A 23,912-nucleotide genomic window follows, 5' to 3' on the forward strand; every position below is an offset into this window, starting at 1 on the left:
CCCCCATTCAAAGGCTTTTCCTCCAGCCAAGCTGTCCTCCTTCTCTTGGGACAGCTCACCCAGAAAAACTGCTCCTCGGGAGGAGAAACCTGGTAAGAACCTATGACCGTGTGCTGCTGTGTCACCAGGGAGTGAGGGTGTGGGGCGCCGGGGCACTCCTTAAAGCCCCCTCCTGAGGAAGACCCGTCCTCAGATGCAGGGCAGATGGGGGGGAAGGGGCTTCAGATCTGTCTGCAGAGGAGACTTACAAGGCAGCCCAGCATCAGCAAGTCCTTTCCTGGCCCATATAGACTCAGCAGGTGGCTCCATCCCTAGCCCTGAGAGCTCTGGGAACAAGACCTCAAGGGACATCATGGGCTTGAGGGAGAGCAGCAGAACCAAGGCCAGCAGGGGCCGGCATCGATTCAGGACCAGGAACAGTGCCGGGGAGCAGAAGGGAGGAGACCAGGACAGTGAAGAGCTCCCATAGGCTTGGAGCTTGTAGGCATGTGCCAGGGAAGATCCACTCTGAAACAGAAACAGCTGTTTGGGGCTCCGCTGAAGGAGCCGCCACTGCCAGAGGCTAAGCAGCAGCAGCTGCTACTCTCAAGCCCACCTCCCACTCACCTGCTGGTCTAGTCTGAGCAGCAGTCACAGGCTTGGTAGAAAAGTGCCCCCCCGTCGCTTGTCCAGGCGGCTACCTACAGGACAGCGCTTGCTGATAGATCAGCGCTGGTCTCTCATTGAAAGAAAATAGGGAATCCGAGCTGCGAAGAACAATCTGGTTCTCGACACCGCCCTTCGCTGCAGCTGAACGGTGGGGAGGGAGAGTGAATTTGCTGCCTGGAGCCCTGCTCTCGGAGCCCTAGCCCGGCCGTCGCTGTCTCTGCCAGCTCCAATAATAGAAGAATCCGATATAATAATCTTGGATTCATCACATACCATGTTGAGTGATTGGATTTTCTTTGACATGTTGCCATGAAAATTGACCCAGTGCAGTGAGTGACAGCTCTTACGGGGCAGGGAGCCAGTGAATGAAAAACACATGTTTACGCCAGGGATTTTATTTCCAGGCGAGGTCTTTGCTGGGGGAGTGGGGCAATTCTGGGGGAGTGCAGGGCGAGAAGGAAGCACACAGAAGGGTTCTGAATAAACAACAGACTATTGGAGACGGTCTGGAGTTAAAATAACCCACCCCCGCCAGTCATGACAGGCCGGTCCCTGCCTCACCCGCCTCAGGACAGGAGAGAATCAACTCTGGTTCTCGACGGTCTCCTCAGAGATCCCACAGCACTTTCCAAAGCTGCAGGTCTGGAGCCAATGACTGGGTAAGTAGCGCACACCCAGTCCATGCCCACCACTAGCGCATACGGCCTTGGGTCAGACCCTCTTTTATGGAGAAGGTGACTGGCAGCCAGGCCACTGGGGTTATATTTCCTACGCGTTATCAAATGTGCACAGCAGGGACCGGCACAGGGGACCCTGGTTTAGCATCTGGCCCCTCCATCGCTGTACCAGGCCCAGGACTGCCGTGCCAGCACTGCGTAGGAGCCCACGGCAGGACGTACGGCCAAGATCTTCTGGCCGAGGGGGAAGATTGTTGCTAAGTAAGTCAGACTAACACTGAATCCATCCCCTATTGGCTCATCGCACACCTGAGAGCGGACACTTGGAAAAGGCCTGGCACGGCTCCCCCCCCCCCCCCCCCCGGGCTGTGATCCTGGTTCACCGCACAGTGCTCCTCACAGCTTGGATCCGGCCTGCTGGCCTTATTCCCCGCACACAGGTGTATCAGACTGCGCTCCTGCAGCATGCACGCCCTGTTCTGACAGGGTGCACCAGGCCAGGAAAGCAATAACTCAGCCAGCCACAAAGAGACGGCGCAGCTTCATCCCACAACCGCCTCCTGCTCAACTCCAGCACCATTACAAAGGGGCCTTTAATACCAAGCTAACACGAACCGAGAGCACTGTGCCTTTCCACCCCACACAAGACTTGTCTCCCAGCAAAAGCCACCTAGAAATAATGAATCCCCCAGGGCCAAGGAGCTTGCAGGCTTTCTGAGAGGGGAATGAAAGATTTCCAGATTTCACCCTCTCTCCCCCCACTCCCAAGACTTCTTGAAGTTAATGTTCTTAGGCCTGGACGTGACGGGCAAAGGAAAAAGATCCATGTGATGACAGGAGGCGACTGATCTCTTTTACATAGAACGACTCTCCAGTCCCAGTTTAATCCCCTCTCTCAAGGCAAATGGGATTCTTTGTCAATAGAAACTTCAAAAGCCCAGCCCTGCCGAGAGACGGACCCTTCTTCTTTATCTGGTGTCTGTCACTGACTCGGTGTATTTACCTCCAAACAGCTAATCTCTCTCGAGCCCTCACTCTCCCTCTTGGGCTCTGCAGTGGGGACCGCCGAGTTATCAGCATTCAAACCTGACAACCAGGGAGAGGGGACCCTGCAAAGCACAGGTGCTTTTATTTCACCTGCTCCCTTTCCTGCTCCTTTGTGATGTCGAAAGACAGCCTCAAAGATTCTGGATTTTCAAACACACTTTGGAGTTTTTTCAATGCTTGTTTTTCACATCAGAAATATCAGGGCCTGACTTAGCCAAGAGACGCTGAGACAGCCATGTCTCACTCTCAGCATGCAAGCTGGGAGCTCCCGAGTTCTAGTCCTGGCTGTGTCACTGACTTACTTTTGACCTCAGGCAAGTCACTTACCCTCCCTGTCCATCAATTGCCCCAGGTGTAAAACGTGGGCCTGTGAGAGTCAGTAAGTTCTACTGGAGGAACGCGTTTTGAAGATGCGAAGTGCTATCAGAGTACGAAGTAGTATTATGATCTCTTTTCCTGGAGGTCTTGGGAAATTGTTGGAGGATCTGGAAGGTAACATCCCCGCCAGAACTGGCACTGCAGCTCTCCCAGCCCCATCTCGTGTGGGTGTGTGATGGGTAAACTGATGCGCAGAGAAGAGAAATGACTCCTTAATGTCACAGTGCTAGTCAATGACAAAGTCGGGCCCAGGAGCTCCGACACCCAGTTCCATGTGATTGTCTTACCTGATTACACGGCAACAAGTGTATTTAGATGTTGAACAGGGCAGGGCTAAAACCCAACTGAGACCTTTTCAGCTCTGGGTTCCAATCTTTCTGAATTGTCCAACTACACAACGGAGCCGCTGCTGCCTAGTGGATTGAGCTTGGCAGCCTGGCAGTCGGTTCTGCCCCTGCCTCTGCCACTTAATCTCTGTGACCTTGGGCAAGTCACTTGACTTCCCTTTGCCTCAGTTTCCTAATCAATTAAAAGGGGAATAGCGCTGCTCAGTGGCTCCTGCAGGTTTCCTGGAGATGTAGCTATCTGTTTAGGTACTTTTTGGGCCCCCTTCACTGGAGTATTAATAGTAATAGAGATGCTGCTGCTGCATTTTGTGGGTGATAGATGTGGCTCTCAGAACTCTGTGCTGGGCTGAGGGGGTGGCAGGTCACTGCCAAGGGAGGGAAGGAGGAAGGGGGCTACAGTACCTTGGTACCATTTCAACATGGAGCAGTGGCTCTTGTTTCTGGTCTGTTTCATTTCCCCAGGATGTCAGCATGCGGCTCTGACTCCACTAACTCCAGCGCACGGCTTTGTGCTTTGAGCGCCGGCAGCACAGTCAGCTGCCATGAGACAGAACCTGGGGTCCTGGTGACCTGCCCACGCTTCGGCTGCATGGTCCCTTTGGCGCAAGGAGGAGTGGCCCGGCTTGTGCTGGGAGCTAGCCACTCTGGAGTAGCAGGCAACCTCCTGGCAGCTGGCCAAGTAGGAGCAGCTTCCCTCCATCCCCTGGTTAGACTGGTGCTTGAAAATGAGCCCAGAAACTACACAGCATTTCACCTCTTGGGGAGAGTCACAACAGATGACCCCATTCAAGAGCCACCCATTATCCCGGGGCCTGGTGTGCGAACCTCACCACCTGGGACGGGGAGTGACGCGTATGTGAGGGGGGAGCAGGTGTGAATCAGGTCACTTTCAGGGAGCGTGACAACAGGTGTCGCTTTTCCTCACTTACCTTGGGGGTGCCAGGTGCCATGGAATCCTTCAGTATGGAGTTCTTACTGCCAAGAGAGAAAAGCAGAGAGTGAGCGGCCTGGCCACTGCATGACAGCAAGGCACAGGGGCGGAAGTGGGGAGAGAGCGTGCAGGGGAAATAAAGGAGGTTAAATACCAGGGGGCAGGGATCCTGGTTCTGATCAGAGACGGGGCAGTTTAACCAAACTCTCCCAAACTGGAAGGGTTTGGATCAAATGGGGCCTAGAGTGGAGCCAGTCCTGGCTTCGCAAAACCCAAATCCAGCGGATGAGATTTTGCAAAGTGAAATCCGTTCCCTCCCCCTGCTGCTGCTGCCCACCTCTCCCTGTGACCGCTGCCACAGCGCCGAGGGGCCCGATCCTGCGAGATGCTGAGTGCCTTCTGAAAGGAACGGAGGGTGCTCAGCGCTGCGTGGGAGCGGGCTCGAGGGAGAGCAGAACAAGAGGAAGCGAGTGAGATTAACCCCTAAAAAGAAGGAGATGAAGGAAACTCCCCTTCTTCCAACCAGTGCCGAGAAAGCAGCAGTTTTGCCACTGGCTGGAGTCATTTGTTAATTCCGCTTGTTTCCCATTTAGCGGCGGGGAATGAGATCGGTGTCAGGGCCCTCCTCCCCAGCTTCCCCTCCCTGGTGTGAGATGCCGCAGATTTAATAACGCCTTCCCCCCTCCAGACAGGTTAAACTTGAAACAATTACAGATCAAAGCCGACATGGCGGGGAGGCCCGCACTATAATTTTTTGGTTATTAAAGTAATCTCTCTCATGTAAATTCTCCCGCTAACACGCTGCAAACAGCATTAGGAAATAAATTATTTCCCCATGATTCGATTTGTCAATGCAAAGCACCTGCAGCAGGCAAAAGGATCTTGAAATATGATGCCAACCCGATGCCTGCACTTGTAAGTACATTGTGGCGGGGCGGCTGGCTCCCACCTCTCCATAGCCCCGGGGAGATGATGGATGGATGGATGGGTGGATGGATGGGTGGGTGGAGGGGGGAGGTTAGCGGGTGGAGGCGGAGGTTGGGGGGGGAATGGAATTGTGTTTAATAACAAAATTTGTATGCAAGCCTGCATCCCAGGCTAAGGATGAGTGATCGGCAGCCAGAAAGTATTAAAAAGCCTCGCTAAACAGCTGCTGACAATAGAACAAGACATATCAAATCAGATCTACTTCAGAAACATTAATATACACACGCATACAGACCCACACGCGGGCGCACACACAGACCCGCACACACACTCTCCTTTCTTCCCAATCACAGCAATATGGGAGACATCAATACATTTTTATGAGACTTTTAGAAGATCAACATGGTACTAGATGTGACAAAAAAGCAATGTGGCTGTCATGTTCGCTTTGTCGGGGACACGTTAGCCCCAGATGCTGCGCTGCCGTGGCAGTGGGGAGAAATTGAATTTGGCCGGCTTTAATCTGCCTTGATTTGGCAGATGGCTGGGTGTTATGAAATGAGAAGGGATGGAGGAAGGTGTTTTCTCCTCAGGCTACAAACCTCCGCAACCCCACCACACGCGCCCGTACCCCTCTGTGGGCCTCAGAAGGGCTGAGATAAGGAATTATTTGTTATGATCGGGTCACCAAAGTGCAAGAGATCAAGGCTTTGCTGCCTCTCCGTTCCCATCCCTAACGCACAGAAGTCAACGAGGCACTTTTAAAACATGATTCTTAGCCAAGCAGCTGCAGTTACTTGGACTCTTTGATGGACATGAACATGGATGAGCGTCTCAGTCATCGTCTCCCTCCCATCGATCCCTCTCTGGGATTCCTGATTGTAGCAGCATTGGTAATGGGGGCGCTTTGCCTTCCAGAACCACTTTCACAGCACAGCCCTGACTGTGCCAGCTCTGACTGCAGTGGCACCAGCCAGCGGAACAGGGGGACATGCTAGAAGCTGTTTCTCTCTGTTCTCTCATGCGGAGATTTCAGCAGCATGGGCTCTGGACCACCCAGCTCCACTGGGACATATTCTACCCACACCCTGTGCAGATCAGATGCAGTTTTGCAGCACAGGGTGAAATGCAGGGGGAGCCCACACAAGGGTTCTGCAACCCATGCCCGTCCTGGAGCACAGCTCTGTGGGTCATCAAAGGGTTGGTTTAGGGGGAAGGCTGGAGCTGACAGATTTGCAACCACAGGGTAGCTACTGCAGGCGCTGCTGTCATTCCACAATCGGGGGGGGGGGGTCCCTTCCCAATCAGACCCAGCAGATTTCCCCTTTGCACAAGCCAGATACTGGGGCTGACGCTCAGAACATTGCTTACCCAGTGTCTCCAGCAAAAACATGGTGTGTGTTTTCCCTACTGCAGGCACACTCCGTGTGTGTTGGGGGAAATAGGGAAGGGGTGTGTGGGGGGCGGGGACAGGCAGGACAGTGTGGGGTACTGTCTGTGCTGTACCCATCCTGCCCATGGGGTAGGCAGCGGACATCAGTCTCCAGGGCTGTGAATATGGCAGCTTGGAGCAACGCAGGATTCACAGAGGAGTTGTGAAGTTGATTCCACCTTTTTTTCTCTGCTCATTCATTCCAATCTGGTGCAAGCAGAATCTGGCCCTAGATATTATGCAATTGGCTTGATCCCTGCTTTTCAATGTTATCTTTTTATTTAAATCATTCTGCCAGGGGTGAAACAACTTAGGCAAAATATTATATTTAAAAAAAAAAACAAGTTTCATTCCCTCTGTTGTTAATGGTGCTTGAAATGATTCAACTTAAAAGCAACACTGAGAATCTCATTTATTTTTCACCAATGATACCCTTGTTTGGCTCTTCCAAAGCCTTCCACCTTCCACAAGGAAAGATTAGTTAGTTTCACACTTTTTCTAGTCAGTTTCATTTGCTGGTTCCCCTGCTCTAGGGCTGCAGCTTTGAGTTGCAAACACTACTGAACGGGGGTGTGGGAGGAGGAATAAATCTTTGTTTTAAAAAGTTGTTTCTGTAACCACTGGCTCAGTGTGTTGCAAGTGCCCCTCTCGTAGACAGTCCACAAAGGAGAACAGCCTATGGCCGATAGTTACTCAGCCCTCAACACAGTTGACCCAAAGGCCACTGAAGTCACTGGACAGTCTTTCGTGGACTTCACCGGGCTTTGGCTCAAACCCATGCAGCTGAAAATCCGACGTTCAAACCCTAGAGATAACTGGGGGCTTGTTACATTTTCACTGGATTTGGGTTTAAATTTTATGGCAAGGTTTCTATTATTCTTAGTTTTAGTAATTTTTCAAAGTAAAACCCTACGTTTTGGGCCAAATTTAGTCCTGTTGCATTAGTCCTTTTAATATTAAAAATGAAAAAGAAAAAATAAAGGGAGGGAGCGAGAGAGAGAGAGATTTGGAATGGACATAAACTCTCATGCCTCAGGGCATAAGCCAGTCTCCAGCTCTTGGGGTTTAGGAAAAAACTTTTTCTGGAACAGATTGTTGCAAATGTTGTGGGGTTTCTTGTACCCTCCTCTGAAGCATCCCGTGCTGGCCTCTGTTGGAGGCAGGATACCAGAGCAGATGGACCTTGGGTCTGATTTAGTCTGGCAATTCCTTTGCCCCTCTAAATAATAATCTACCATAAAGGCTTAGCAGCACTCTCCTTCACGGGAGGCTGTTCGCTTCCAGGCGGTGAACTGTTAAGAGAAGCTAGCAATGGACTGAGAATCGAAAGGCCATCAGCAAAGAGAAACCTTCCATTCCATAAACACCGCAGACGAATTAAAAATGGTAAAAGGGAAATCAAGACCTTTAAAGTTCAAACACTTTTCGGTGCCTTTTAAAGTTTTTCGCTCTAGGCTCTTGTGGAGAGCACAATCTTTGGAGACCTCGGAATTCTCTTTAATCACTAAGCAAGTCTGCAGTGGTCTGAAATGATTACACATTTACATAGTAATAACCCCGACACTCCCCACATTATTTCATGGCTAGCATATTTCCACTCGGCGAGTGATCCATGTGTTTTAAATTATTACCTGTACATAGGAAATTAGTTACTAAGTATGATATTCACAGGCTCCTCTGACACTTCTAATTAAGGTGATTTACACAGAATTATCCTTTGAAATAAAAAAATGGTGTTTTGCTAGCTAATAAAATATAATTACTACCCGTTTTTATAAGTTACAGTTAGTTTTAATCTATTTGGGGAATTGTTTATCTAGTTCATTACAACAAAACAACTTCTTTCTCTTTTACACAAAAAAATTATGAAGGAGGAGAGAAAGGGCATATGGGGGGCGGGGACACCCCACTAATGCCCAGGGATTCAGGGGAGACCTGAATTTTTCATCGTTGTGGCTTTTCGTTTTGATCAGCTACATGGACACTTCTATGTTAATCCATTTTTAGGGGCTATGCACTTGTACACGTAGCGTGGTACAGAGTGTGTGTGTGTGTGTGTTTGTGTATGTGTGTGTTGGGTTGTGATGGTCTCAGACTCCAGGATGGAAAGTCACTGACTCAGATGGCTGTTATCCCTGGAGCTACAACCCCATCAGGGTGGCTATGCCCTGAGATCACTGTGAAGGCATTCAGCTGTGTCACCTGTATTAGTGTTAATGGGAATCAGGTGGCCGGATACCCATGTGCTGCTGGGAACCCATATCAGCTCTATGGTGATTTCTACCCTCCATTGATTATTTCACACCAGCTGCTAAGAGGAGCGTTCCCTTTCAGCAAAGCTGAAAGAAACAGGCGATAAGGCATGGATGGGCAGGATCCTTTTAAAAGCAGGCTCTGACTTCCTGAGAAAAATCCCCAGTTAATATGAAACAACCCCCTGACGTCCCCAGGGCTGCTGCTCTATTACCCAGAAGCCCAAGGGGTGGTTATCCACATCCAACACCGCATTCCCTGCAGTCCCAGGGGTGTCAGTCCAAAGCCAGCGCCACATTCGCTGTCGCGTATAGTGACCTTTGCCATTTTTCCTTCCAAGTCCATACAAAAAACAGGGGATGCCATCTCAGGGAGTGGCTGTCCTCCAGCTGCCAACAGACAACGCGACACCTCCTGATTCCCCAAGATGACACTTCTCGTGCAATGGAAATGAAGAAGATGCAGCTCTAGGAGTCTGGCAGGATGAAAATGTGTATGCTGATGTGGCATGTGTTTCTGACAGAGCATCTCTGGGGCACATCGTGCTGACCCGAGTGCCGGGGCAAGCTATGGCCAGGCTCCCGTGACCCAGGAGGCCCCTTTGAGTCCTATGACCTATGTTCCTACGATTCCAGCCCATGGAAGATGAGCATGGGGACAGTGGGCTTAGGGCAAAATTGTTCAAACCCTGGGTCCCTAAAATTAGACACATCTATAGTTAGGCACCTAGATAAATGTGGCATCATTTTCAAAAGTGCTGATCCCCTCAAGCTTCCATGGATTTCAAGATGGTCAGGGATGCAACCCCATGCTCTGGGTGTCCACAGCCACTGACTGCCAGAAGCTGGGACTGGGCGACAGGGGATGGACCACTTGATCATTACCTGTTCTGTTCATTCCCTCTGGGGCACCTGGCATTGGCCACTGTCGGAAAACAGGAGACTGGGCTAGATGGACCATTAGTCTGACCCAGTGTGGCCGGATACTATCAATGTTTATTTTTAAACATTTTTTAATGTTTATTGATTTAAATTTTCATAGTTGCAGGAAATAATGTGGGAGGAGGTCAGACAATTATTAAATATAGTAGATGTTGAGATTCGAAAAGTTAGAGCTTTATAGCCATTAAAGCACAAATTGTCAATATCACATGGCAAAATATACGAAGTAAACAACTTTCAATCAACTCTAATAAGTTCCCAAGCAGCATTTGTCTTACTTTGCCTAGCTGTAAATTTCAATGATTATCAATGGAAATATTTTTAGTCACTTTTTGTGTGTGTTGAAACCAATGTTTCCTGACATTTACCCATAAAAATCGAATCTTCCAAGCCTTCCAATAACTGACAAAATAGAGGGAGATTTGCTTGTGCTCACTTTTTTCAGCCCAAGTCCCTTTTTCTGGTGCAACTTGTAACTCTAGCAGGTACCATGTTTCCAGGCAGAAGCGGGGGGGTGGGGGGGAAGGAGGGTCAAGTTCAGAGTGTCCCTTTGAGAGACCCAAGTTTGAACATCGTGGGCAGCTTTCCTTGGGAAGCAGGGTGGAAGCTGCAGGTCCTTGGGGAGGGGGGGTCAGTTCTCATCTCTTTCTTTGGGCAAATCATTTAATCTCTGTCTCCCTCAGTCCTCCATCTGTAAAATGGGGATAATGTTCCTTTCTCTGTCTGTTTAGAGTGTCAGCTCTTTGGGCCAGGGATGTCTCTCATTATACACAAACAATGGATAGCACAATGGAACCCTGATCTTGGTTGGCTTCTATTGTAAGACAAAGTGTTCTGCTCCAACCACTAGTCCATGCTGCTGTCTAAAAATCTTTAAATGCTTTGCGAACATCAACTGACTCTCAGGAAAGTGTATTCAAGTGAGATCATGAAGTACCCCCAAAAAGCAGGTTAAACATAGATGGTCGTGAAGAATGCTGGTCATGGCAAGGTCTGAGATCATTAGTGCGCAGTACAATGGGTTCTGGAGCCCTGGGGCACCACCACTGTGCAAATAATTATAAATTATCACTTTGATGGAAGAAGTTCCTTGTGCTTGGGCAGTTAAGATCGTTTGTGTTTATCGCTTCATATAAAACTTCAATGAGAAGATATTTAAGGAGATGGGTGAGGATGCAGCCAACAACTGTTGATGGCCACATACCTGTTATTCTTCTCTTATGAAACCATTCCATAAAATAATTCTCATCAGGGCTTTGGCTGGAAAGAGACCCTGCCAGCTCGCATTTGGCTCCCAAATTAGATTTTGTAAAAATAAACTTGAAATATAAACTTGAAATATTTCCTTTTAAAAAAATCCCAATGGAAACGATTTATTTTTAAAGCAAATAAACGGCCCCGGCAGCAGGATTTGCAACACAAACACCACAGCCCTGGGGCAGAAGCACTTGAAAATGAAATTTGTCAGAACCCAAAACAAAACGGGTCACTCAGTTTGCGTTGCCCAAGCTGGGAGACATGCAAAAAGGAAAGAAGTGGTGGTGGAGGAAAGTGAACTGAATTTTTTTGAATGTCAGTTTAAATACATGGAGGCGTCATTTAAAACCTAAATAGAGAAATTAAGGTTTTTTAAAAACTACATAGGGCCAGATCCTCAGCTGGTGTCGATTGTCATAGCTCCAATAGACTTTAAAGGAGCTACAGTCCATCAGCTGAGTGACTGGCCCGTGATTTTTAACTTGACAAGGCCCTGTCAACATCACCCGCTCGGTACTCCAGTTAAAAGATCACCTAACACCTGATATGTGGGGCCAGAGTCCCAAAGGCTTAGTGCCTACAGTCAGGTCTGGACCTTCCCAAGTGCTCACCACTCAGCAGTGACCACGGTGCCCCCCGTGGCTAGATTTTCACAAGAGCTCAGCCCCCCCAGTGTGCAGGATGGAGGGAGCTCGGTAAATACAAGACGCTGTTGAATTTAATTACATTTCCACTCCCCATCCTCCCCTATGGCTTCCACCACTACCTGCCCTCTCCCCCCGAGCTTCATCTCCTGCGCCTCGCTTTTCCTGCTTTCCAGAAACATGTGCCCCAGATCTCCCAGCACCCTGGTTGGGCATCGTTGAGAAGTTCTCACTTCCCGGCTGGCCCCCTAGTTCGCACACTGTGGGTCTAGATTAAATCTAGTCTGAACCAGGCTGTTAAGGAAAAAGCTGGCTAACGCAAATGGCAGGTTCCCCAGGCAACTGGAGATCTAGACATGGGCCTGAGCCGAAGTCCCGAATCCAGACACCTTTGAATTTTGGATGCTGAAATCCAGAGCTGAATCTGGATTTTACAGCTGGTGACTGACTTTCTCTCTGATGAATCAGTGCAAGAGCTGGGATTGGCAAGGCCAGAGCGGTCAACCTCAGACTCCCTCGTTCTGATCCAGCAGGAACAAGTGTCTGAAGTTCAGCCCCATCAGAGCGAGAGCTGATGTGCTGCTACTGCTAGCGAGGGGGCTCTTGGAGCCAGCCTGTGGCCGCTGCTGTGACGATTGGGCCTACAAACAAACCCAAACTGTGAGCTCAACTGCAAAAGGGATGTAAAAGTTCATAGGACGTCACAGTAACTTCTCATAACAAACTCTGACGAGAAACGGTGCAAAAGGGAGACGGAAACATTGTATTGGGTACAGGGAAAAGGCCTCCTGGGATGATTCAAGGACTGTGTTGAAATTACGCTTGTTAAAAACAGGGGATGTGGAGCCAGAAGTTAATGAGCCAAAATGAGCATGTTGGCTATTAAGCCTCATTGGTGAACCAAATAACGAGGGGATGGGCTATTCCGCCCACCACGCCCTTTTGGGGCCTAAAGAGACAGATTTTGTGGCGAAAGAAAGAACAAACCCAGGAACAGACAGGAAGAACAGCCAGAAGCTACTGGAGAGAGCCAGCCCACCGTCTCCTGGGACCCCAGGCCTTTCTCATCCTCATCCATAAGGTGTCCTGACCAGAACGGGCTGGAGAGACAAAGACCCAGATGACATCACCACCCCTGCCAGCTTTAGCTGAATCCCAAGCCCCAGCTGGGGTGAGGGTTAGTACCAGTTTTGATACCAACGAAGCGACTGCCAAACAAGAAGGGGGTTTTTCCTTCTAACCACCAGATAAAGGGAAAGGGAACAAGGGATGCTGTTAAAATGAAACGCTTATTTAATGCTTTACCTTTCAAAGGCTTTAACTGATTTTCCTTCTTTTCTGTTTTTTAATAAAAGGTTAAAAGCATTTTTAATGATGTGTTTGCCATGGTGCTAGGCAGGTTCAGGTCTCTGTACACCTTATTCACCACGCTTTAATATTGGACTGTGACTGGGTTATGTTAACACCTTTGGCCCATTTATTCCATCTCAATTAATACATCACCACCTACTGGGAGGACACCACAGTTATCACTAGGCTGCACGCAAGCCTTGCTTGGCGTTTCTCTAAGGCAGCAGGGAAAGAACTCAGCCCCCTGCCATTTGATTAAAAGGGGATGGGAATCTCCACTAGTGTTTTGTAGAGCAAGGTATATGACACACGGTCAAGCAATTCTGATTCTATGCACTAGAGGGTGGTGGTGCCCATAGACACCAGCCAGTTCCTCGCACCTTTTTGCAGGTTTCCATTCGCTGCCTTGCAAACAGCCCAGAATTGCTTCATGCAAACGTAACTGGGCTTTGAGGGTATCGGTGTGCTTCCTATGAGGCTGCCTTGGACACTAGAGTTTTGACTCTCCTTTATGTAGGGAACAGAAATGCCTGGGCCGATTACTCACAGGAGATCCCGACAACAGGCAGATAATCCACTGTAGGGCTTGGGAACTGGCCACCAGACAAAGCCGGTGCTCAGCAAAGATCCTGCCCTCTGGCTCACTAAGGTCAGTGCTCGAAAGCCGCAGGGCAAAGCAAGCGGCATGGATGTGGCCGTCCCTTCACGATGCGGCGAGAGGATGGCAAATAGCCTCGTTGGGGACTTGTCCTGTTCTACGGGAGCTGAGCAGAGGCAGGGACAGAGAACGCAGGCGTGTGCCCATGACTGCGCGAGCAGGAGAGGCAGCAAGCACGCATGGATCTGTGAGCCCGTGTCAGCGTATGACAGCACATGAACATGTGAAAAGGGACGTATAAGCACACAGGTGGATACATGGGATGTGCACGTCTGGGTGTAAGGGCGAGTATGAGTGAGTGTGAGGCCATGTCTACGCTCGGGGGCCGCAGTGATGCTGCTGTCGCCCCACAGTGCAGACACAGCCCACAGCGATGACGGGGCTTTTCCGTTACCGTAGGAACACCGCCTCCCCGAGCGACAATAGCTAGGTCAACGGTAGCCTTCATTCATCGATGTGGCTGCGTCTACCCCCAGGGCTAGGTCAGCGTAGCTAGAACGGTGTGGATTTGTTGACCTCAGTTTTAAGTGTAGGCCAGGTTTGTGTGGATGTATCACAGCATGTGTCTGTGTGTGTGTGTGAGAGAGAGAGAAAGAGTGCCCATGGGTGACAAGTTGAGTGCATGTGTCAGGGGGTGAACACGTGTGTTTCCACGTACATGTGACTCCACGTGAGCATGTACGTGGGAGCGTGTGACCACAGGACCCACTGGAGGTCCATCTGAGTGTGGACGCGTGTGGCGGTATGAGTGAGTGTGTCTGTGTACAGATGTGTGAGGGCTGTGAGCACGCCAGCAAATGTGTGTGTGACGGGGACGGAGTGAGGCTGTTGGTGTCTTTCCTTTGGCACAGGGACGGCGCCAGCCCTTCCACAAGACTCCAGCCGCCTACACGTGGAGCTCACGCTGGAAACCCGTCTGTCCCTTTCAGGTCTGTTCTGCTGACGACGGGGCTGGAGGGAAGCACGGACAGGGAAATCACAAACACACAGCGCTGCCACTGGCGCCGGCGAGCTCCTAGGTGCTGTCTAAGGGAACCAAGGGGTGAGACCGCAGACGGGCGCAGTTCAAGGCGTCCATCCCTCGTCCCTTGGTTGTGAGTCTGGACTTGTAGGGACCCCAGGGGACCCGGAAACAGCAGCAGCCCAGGGCTGAGACATTTACAGCTAGACTGGACGTAGGCCTGGAGAACTGCCTGGGGGGAACAGCCCTGCCTTGCCCACAGCGACGGCCCAGGGGAGCGCTAAGAGATCTCTCCCCACCCCACCTCCATTTTGAACTCGGGTTCTGACGTGGAAGCCAAGGAGATGTCAGTCACAGTCCATTAGAGCCCTGAGTGAGGGCCAGATCCTGAGCCAGCAGCCTCCACTCCCACTGACCCCACTGAGAGCTGAGCACCCGGCAGGATATGGCCCTAAATTTCAAGCCCTTTTGCTCGGGGAAGTTTCAGCAAGCTCCCCCGGCCCGGCTGCCTGCGTCAGCTGCTCGGCTCCACGCGTTGGACCTGGCCGAGCTGCCTTCCACAGGCTGTCGAAGCGAAGATCAATCAGGAGATGGGGAGGGTGTCCTCGGCCGCCTGGCAGAAAGTACTGTGAGGCACTTAATAGTACCTGTCCCCAGGATCTCCCAGGCCTGGATTTATGCCTTGCGAGGTCACTTCTGTTGAGACTCTAATAACATGACTTTATTAGCTTTCTTGTTCCTTCTTTAAGATACAGTAGCGGGGGGGTGGTCATACCTGGGAGGGGGGGTTCGATAGGAAGCATCTGCCCTCACGAATCCCCTTCTCGCTGACAAGAGGGAGAGGGAGAAAAATGATGCTCCTTCGAAATTTATCATGCACCCAATTACAATGTTAATTGGCAAGTCCCAGAAATCAATTAATTCGCAAATTTTTTTCAATTAAAAATTAAGATAAATCATAAAAACGTTATTAAGCAAAGGCCAAACTCCATGAACTTTTTTTTTTTTTCGGCATCTGGATTTTTTTTTTAATTTAAATAAAAAAAAGAGAAAAGAGCTGTGTTGCCAAAGCCCGATGCCCTTGAGTGTCTTTGCTGAAGCGCAGGGGGCTGTCATCAGCAGGACTGGGCTGAAGACAGATAAAAAAATATCGACCGGTCGGACACACTGCTTCTGTTTTATTGATCAGGCGGGAATTTAACTTGCTGTGCATATCCACCGTGTCAGCAAGGGCCACCGGCGAAATTAAAAGTACTTGGCTTGGAGATGTCGCCTTGATATGGCGGAAGGGAGGGGCGGGGGGACGAAGGGGAGAAAGGGAAGAAGCGATGAAAGAAACAAGCAGATGGGGAAAAAATAAGATGAAAAAAGAGGGAAAGAGCCTGGAAAGAAAGAAAGAAAGAAAGAAAGAAAGAAAGAAAGAAAGAAAGAAAAGTTAGCCCACGAGGGAGAGATAAGGACAGGTTTAGATGTCTAGTTCTCCCTCTGTGACACTCATTCAGTTTCGGCCCACCCCCCACCCCCCCGAGCTATGTTCACCTGTCTCACTGCTTTTAAGGGGAGAGATTTACTATGTATTTCAATGGAGCTTTGTAAAAAAAAAAATCTCACTCATAAATGTCTCTAATCTCACTCATTCAAAGCCTGGTAAGTCTGAGGCACTGGCTGCTCGGGGAGTGGAGAGGCAGCGCCTGCGTGCTGGCTGATGTGTTTATGTCCCTGGGCATAAATCTGGGAGACCGGAGGCGAGAGCCATGACCCTGACATGACATGTGCCAACAGAACTAATTTGGGTTTTACACACTCTATTTATCCTGTTGGGGCTTGGGAGTGCGCCTCGCTTGCCCCTTGGAGACCGGCAGCTTGGTTTGATTCTTTTGGGCGGCTGAAGGGAGGGGCAGGGCTGCCAGTCAATTTTTGCATGATGTAGGCCTCTCCCTGGTCCATGCTAGGAGCCATCTTTGGTGACATAAAGCCCAGGAACTCGCTCTGGAATTAAACCAGCCCTGTGCACGTGGGGATCAGAGCTGTGCAAGCGGCAGCCCGGTTTAAATGCTGTTGTAGGAGCAGGATCCCCCTGACACCGCCCTGCAGGTCCCTTCTGCACCACATGTTCATACCAGCGGTAGGCCCCACTTACAACACAGCAGCCCCCCAAGATAACTGAGGCCGGCAGTGAGGATGGGACTGAGCCGTATTTGAAGCATGTTCCCAGACTCTGGTGTTCTGGTCCCACCGGGGACAGGGCCCCATCCAGCTTCCTGGAGAGTGTGGAGATCTGTAGCTATCTCTTTCTTTCCCAGCAGCCCCGAGAGACAGCCCTCTTGGCATGAGCGAGGGCGGAGGAACCGCTGCCAGGAGCCGAGGCAGCAGTTTCTGCTCCCAGCTTGCCTGCCAAAGGAGGGAAGATAGCGAGAAAGGGAAAAGATTACCCACCATAAGGGGAATGAGGAGGGAAGATTTAAATCCTGGCAGGATTCACTGATAGCCTCCGTAGGCGCGGAAGCCACTGAAGTCCTTGTGTCTGGCTTTTCCTCCCTCACCATGAATCAAAGCTGGCACAATGGGACGAGCTGCGCTTCCCCCGTGAGCACCCACCCTGCTTTGAATGGGACCTTCCTGCCACCCCACTGCATCCTGCTCCACTTCCCTCTCCCCAGCAGCGTTGGCTCTCCGCTTCCTGCCAACTGGAAAACCATTGGGAGCATTTTCCCTTTGCACCCAGTTCGAAGGAGCCGAAGGAGCCGGCCTCAGCTGTATTTCGGGAAATGCCTTGCAATCAGCTAGGACGTAGGAGAGCTCGTGTGCTGGCTCTGGGCACACTGGGAGCTCCGCAAGACAGGTCTGTCTCAATGGGGCCCCCCGTTAGCCCCTAAAATGCTGTGCACACAGAAACCTCACCCCACTCTCTTCATGTGGGCAACAAACCAGCCAAAGAACAAGAGCCTATTAACCAGGGAAGGTAGCAGCTAACGGAGGCTGCCCGGTGGGATTTTAAAATACGGATTTATTCAAATAGCTTGAATAAAGATGAACTGAGTTTGCTCCATAGTTGTTATTGTTTCCTGTGCACAGAGATACTACAATGATGGGTGCAAGAAAGAAAGAAAGAAAGAAAGAAAGAAAGAAAGAAGCACTGTAGCTTCTTTAAGTAACTTTGTATGCTTGTTCATAACCTTTTATCCCAGGCAAATATCCCAATGCCTCATACAGCAAACGGTGCTTTAGGAAAGCTACGTTGCCTTTTTTGCCCAGTGTCCCATGCACATCCCTGTAACTAAAGGCACCTGTTGAGCAGCCCCTACAAGGTGTTAAGCGCTGCTTATGATCAGCTGTTTCATGGTACATCTAAAGAGTCGTATGTCCTATGAGCCTACAGTCTAGCCCTTTGAATAAGAAATCTAGCAAGTCTCCTGTTGAATTCTCCCAAAAGACCGAGGCCACTTATACTGAAGTAATATGACTAAAGCACAATTAGCAAGACTCCACATTAAACCCAACCAAACTACATGAGACGTAATCAAGCCCTCAGACCAGGGCAATGCCTGAGTGCTTGATATCACCAGGATGGCAGGACACAGAGAGACCTAATGGACACGGCTGGTTACAGTGCTGCACCAGAGACGTCAAAAGCTAATGCCGAGCTAATGCACACATCGTGAGAGAGTCTCTATCCCCAAGAGCTAAATACAGGCAAAACAAAGGATGGGAGGGGAGAAGTGACCCATTTTAGCTTAAATTCCCCCCCCCCAATTCAGTTTGAGACAGACACCCAGTGTGGGAAATTTCAGTCCATGTGATTTAAGTTTGGAAAGTTATAAGCAACTAAAAAGAAGGGTGTTATAATGGGAAGTGTTAGGCAACCTTAATTATAGGCGTGTCCTGACCAGCTCCACCTGTACTATTCACCCAGACACACGTTCTATGGCATATTCATTCATATATGTACATCGGGGCAAGTTTATGTACAAGGGGCCACCACACGAGTGGGCTGGCTGCACATGGAACGAACGGATCGTCATTCTGAGGGCCCAGCGCCCAGCTAGCTCCATCAGGAACCGTGTGGACGGGAGCGTGGTGGAGGCTGGGATATTTTAGTGAATGGCACACGGTGAGGGTGTGCTGTAATGTGCCCCGCATTGTCCGGAGACCCCAGATTCACAAATGGCAGTCAAAGAGTGGGCTGCCGTTCGCCCCTTTCCCTACAACACTTCCTTCCGCACCCTGCTGGGGCCGCACGTTCCAGGTCGATTGCACCAGGCGCGCTCTCTTCATGTGGAGGGCCGGGGAGCGTAATGCTTCCCTTGGGGGTGTGCTCACAGCTCCCACTGACATCAGCAGGAGCACGAGGCTGCATGCAGGGAATGGGATTGCGGGAATCTGGACCTTACGGAGATGCTTTTGATTCCTCAAACGACCCCCACCTCCTGGATAGGAGATGGAGATGCCACCCACGCTGCACCGAGAGACACTCAGATCAGCTTCTGGATATTACTGCCTGCCGAATTTCACAATAGACCTCATTGCTGCTTCCGGGCGACTCCAGAGCCGGTGTCGATAAATACATAACTATGGGCAAGACAGACAGGTGCAGGGCCTGAGCCATGTATTCTGTACAGGCTAATGGGGCCTGGGGCATAAATACGTGCCATGCACATAGGTCTGACGTGGTACTGTTATTATTTATTATTTCTATTGTGTGAATGCCTAGAGGCCCAATCAAGGATCGGGTCCCCATGGGGCTGGGTGCTGCACATCGATAAAATGAACAGAGGGCCCCTCCCCTAAAGAGTTTCTGGGACTGGTTCCACACCCAAATCCTATTCTTCACAACTGGCCTTTGGCTCCTTGGAACGGGTACTTCCCAAAGGTAAGCTCCTACTTCATTTCTCTGCAGAGGGAGAGCGTGAATTTTCCGGCACTGAAGGAGTTAATCCCATAACGCTGAGGCTTGTAGTTTTGTTTACTTTCAATTTATACCCTTCGCTTAACGAGGGAAAAAAAGAAAAAAAGGGGGGGGGGGAGAAAGCCAGGTGACATATTCTAAGAGGGAGCACCGAAAACGTGTTAAACACTTCAAAATCTCATCTATTCAATCGGCCTCTGGCAAGACATCTGCCTAATGTTAGCGCTTAAATATCCTTTTCCATTTTACATGCATTCAAGTCTCATTTGAGCGAAATGAAACGGTATTATTAAAGGGAGATTTTGCACAAATGGCCTGAATTTGACATGTCAAGTTCAATGAGGCTGTTACATATGTAACACCGAGAAGGGCTCCGAGGCTGCTGGCTCTTGAAACAGCGCCAGTGGCTCAGAAATGAAATTTGCATGCAGCCCTCTCCCTTCCCTCCCTCCCTCAAAACGCTGAGCTGGGACTGGCAGGGAGGGTCTCAGGCCCCAGCCACTTTAAGGAGGGGTTTGGACCCAGATCCAATGGACCCATCTCAGCTCAAACCCACTCAACATTTCAAGAGGCTTCTGGTAAATTCCACTTCACTACGTGCTCTGTTTCAATGACTGCCCTCAATGCTGTTTCTCCCACCCCTGGTCTCTTCTCAACACAGGTGATTGCAGTCACAGCTGGTTGCCAGCCCCTTGGGACGGCATCTTCTGCCTGCCCTGGCCACACTGGCTCAGTCGTGCCCCTCCTTGCCTGAGAGTGGCTTTTTTTCTGCAAGCCTCCAGCACTGAGCGCTCTCCCAGCCTGCGGGAGCGTGGCTGGAAGACCTCGAAAAGCCCCGCCGACATCACCACTGGCTATGAGACAGGAAGCTACGGAGCATGCTGGGGCTGCTGCGCCGGAGAGCAGCTGCCCCTAAGCGCTTTGTCCAAAGGTCCCAAAGGATGGGGCTCCCGCCCCTCCCTGTGGAGATGGTTCCACAGCCCGAATGATCTGGCCGGCAAGGAGCCTTTTTCTGCAGTTCGGCCTGCGCTCCATCCCATCCCTCCTGTGCACACCCTGGGAACTCCTCCTCTTTCCACTGCTTCCCACGCTCCCTCCAGTATGCCACTAACTTCCTGCTGAGACGGTGCCTAACCTCAAACCCAGCGTGCCAGGCAAGGTCGCCCCATACCCAACGGTCTGCTCCTTCCAGCCCAGTATCCCCCCTCTGGAAGCAGGCTGGCCCGGGCGCTTTGGAGGGAGCCTTGCTAAGCCTAGGTGACGATGCCTGCAGAGTGGGCCTGAGGGGATCCGCTTTGCCTCACCGCAAGCGCTGGCCATTTGTTTTTGCTGCTGCAAAATGATTCAAGTTTATTAAAACGTCACCACACAAACTATGACTGGCCGTGTCCTCTGTTCAAAACCGAGCCCCCCCGGAAAGCAACCCCTGGGCATGTTTCTCCCCATCAGATTGATAAGTAACAGCTGCTCAAGTATTTCCATAACGACTCGGCATTGCCAGGGCGCGGGCTGGGCTCCTGCCCCGATCCCCATCACCTTTAGAGCCCTGCCTTTATTTGTACGGTTATTGGATTATTTGAGATCATCGTGAGTTTCTCTCTCCTCTCGGTGATGTGTTTCAGGGGTAGCCGGGTTAGTCGGTATCAGCAAAAAAACCGAGGAGTCCTGGTGGCCCCTTAGAGACTAACAAATGTATCTGGACTAGCCACGTGCCACAAGGACTCCTGGGTTTTTTCTCGGTGACGTGTTGTCCTCTTGCTCCCGGCTCTTCCTGTGGCCGGGCCTCCGGGGCAGGGAGCGGAAGAGGGGCCACTCGGATGGTTACAGCCAATCGGCCCTGCCTGGCTGGGAGAGGTTCCAGGTAAGGAGCCACATTTGTGTCCCGCTCCCCGGAGCTCCTGCTCACCGCCCTGGCAGGAGTTTCGGTGGCTCCCTCCCCGGCTAGGGCGGCCGCGGCCAGGAGGCGGGGAGAGAGCGGCAGGGCGATGAGCGGCTTTGTTGCAGATTAGCCTCTCTTGCCTGAATCCATAGACTAGATTGACTGTTATCTGTCATGGCACGGTGGGAGTCGTTATTTAATAATTAATAAAGACCTCTGATTCTTCTTCACCGTGCGCGGGGCCGAGCAGAGCCGGCCAGGGAAGAGAGGGCGAGCCACAGAGAGCTGTCTGCTCTTTAACTGCCGCTGTTATTTAAAGGAATAATGCCATTCTTTTTCATTTGTCAGCTGGCCCACAATGGCCCTTGTCACGCTTTATGATTTAGGGTTTCCTTTCCTTTCCCATTAAACGCCACCTTCCCATCACCGCCTCGCACCGACCAGAGGCAGCTCAGCAGTTTCAGTTTCACTCTGATATTGGCCCAACTTCCTTGATGGGCTGCTCTGACCACTAATTGCTTCTCTTCATTTAAACCTGTTCACTAATTTGCAGTGGCCCTTTATTAAGTTGGATGCAGCCCAAATTACACCATAAATTACGCACACAAGGGGACTGGGTGTCGCGTGGGATAAATGGATTGGCTGTTTGCTTTTCCCCCCCCCCCTCTCTCTCACTGTCTCTCTGTTAAAGAGCCACGGAGCTGCACTCCACCTGGGTGATGAATCTGGGAGGTCTCCATCCAGCCCACATTCAGGAGGTCTCTGCTGAGGTTCCCTCCATTCCCCCTTCCTCTGCAGCCGATCACAGTCATTGCTTGGCTGGAAAAATATCCCAGACCGAGCTGAGTCTGAAGTGGGCTCTCTCCAAACCTCAGCGGTGGTCTGACCAGGTGCTATGGGGCAATTAATCTGAGCCACTCCCCCGCTGCCACCAACTCCCTTCCCTATCCCTCGGTGATGTAACTTAGCTTCCAGTCGGCAGTTTGATTCTTTTTCTCACCTTTTAATGACCGGGGAATTCATTAATAATTGAAATAAACACGCTCTTTTCCGAGGCTGCTGAGTTTTATTAAGGCAGGGGCAGGGATCTGCCAACCCTTGGCTACAGTCATTCCCTAAATAACTGCTAGCAGTTAAACTGCAATTAATGTTTTTTTAACTAGGGGACTTTGCTGTGCTGGGGAAAGCAGTAGGCAGTGGGAGCTGAAAGGCAGCCCAGGGCAGCAGGCTCTCTGCTAAATACCTGCTGCCTTGCGGGGGGGGGGGGGGGGTGGGTTTGCCCCCTTGAGCCCCAAACCTGCTGAAGCAAAGTACCAGGGATGCCTCGAGCTGACAGCTCTAAGTACCTGCTCGCCCGGAAGCTCGCATCGCAGTGGGAAGCAGCATGTCCCTGGGTTTTAGCAGGGCTGGAGAACATAAGAACATCAGAACAGCCAGACTGGGTCAGACCAAGGACCATCTAGCCCAGTCTCCTGTCTGCCGACAGTGGCCAATGCCAGGTGCCCCACAGGGAATGAACAGAACAGGGAATCATCAAGTGATCCATCCCGTCGCCCATTCCCAGCTCCTGGCAAACAGAGGCCAGGGACACCATCCCTGTCCATCCTGGCTAATAGCCATTGATGGACCAGTCCATTAGTTTATGTCTAAGGAGTGCTTCCGAATCTCTGCCATCCAACTGCAATGAATATCAGGGAGACATTACTCAGTGGAGTGTATTTAATGGCCGCGGGAAGCAGAATGAAGGGCCAAGGGCTGGGGGAAGGAGGGTGTCAGCCCATCTCCTCCCCCGGAAGGAAGGCAGGTGAAGACCAGCTCTGAGCCCCAGAGGTGCAGTGAGCGTTGCTGGGGACTCAGCGGGTAAACGCACTGGCCCTTTGTTCTCTGGATGCCTGGGTTTTATGGTGGGCACTGCGCTCCACTCCCAGTCAAGCCAATGGACAGACTCCTGCTGACTTTGACGGGGGCTGGATCAGGCCCTGGGCTCCCATGTGAAAATGAGTTTGCTGGTTTTAGCCCAGTCCCCTGGGCGCTTCACACCCACAATCCCCCCCCTCCCCACACACACACCGCGTTCGCTATCACTGGCAGGGCCTGCTTGGAAAGTGCCCACGGCCGGCTGGCCCTGGGGAGGCTCCTGCTCCCACACCTGGATTTTAAGCTTCGGCCAGTTGGCCGCTCTGGCGGAGAGAGGATGGAAAAACAGGGCAGCCCCTTACCTGACGTTCAGCTGAGTGAGTTTCTCCAGCTCCTGCTCCATGTGCTCCTGCAGCTCGCCGGGGCGCAGAAGGACCTGGCAGATGGGGCAGATCGGGGCCTGGCTGTCGAACAAGGTTGCTTTCTTTTTGCCTGTGGGGAGAGGAGCGGAGGAAGCATTAACCCTCGTGCCTGCGTAAGCCCAGTCTTGGTTTTAACTGACATTAGCCCAGCCACGTTTCTCTGCTGGCCACACGGTAGCGCGTGGACCTGAGAGAGACCCCATGACACACAGATGCTAACGGGGGGGGGGTGGGCTCCCTGCCCAGCCCCACGGCACAGCAACCCTGAAGGGAGCAGAAAGGAAAGGTGCAGCTTTGCCATTTGGTTTCTATCGCGGCAGCTCCAAGCTTTTCCCGTGAACAGCCGGGTCAGACACAGCTTCCGGGTCCTATTCCCTTGCATGACTGAGACGGGGTA

At 51.2% G+C, this 23,912-nt stretch overlaps 1 protein-coding gene across 3 annotated transcripts in view; it reads right to left on the reverse strand.

The window, feature by feature from the left end:
- RNF220 (ring finger protein 220) overlaps positions 1 to 23,912 on the reverse strand; it is a 311,685-nt gene that overhangs the window by 90,110 nt on the left and 197,663 nt on the right. For all 3 annotated transcript variants that reach the window (XM_029911609.1, XM_029911608.1, XM_029911607.1), the window contains 2 exons: positions 23,456 to 23,585; positions 4,027 to 4,072 (listed from right to left, as the gene is read on the reverse strand). In XM_029911609.1, coding sequence (XP_029767469.1) covers positions 4,027 to 4,072; positions 23,456 to 23,585 — 176 coding nt within the window. The remainder of the gene's footprint in view (positions 1 to 4,026; positions 4,073 to 23,455; positions 23,586 to 23,912) is intronic.

This window comes from Terrapene carolina, unplaced genomic scaffold (assembly GCF_002925995.2).
Source record: "Terrapene carolina triunguis isolate 2854851 unplaced genomic scaffold, T_m_triunguis-2.0 Scaffold110, whole genome shotgun sequence".
Lineage (NCBI taxonomy): Eukaryota > Metazoa > Chordata > Testudines > Emydidae > Terrapene > Terrapene triunguis.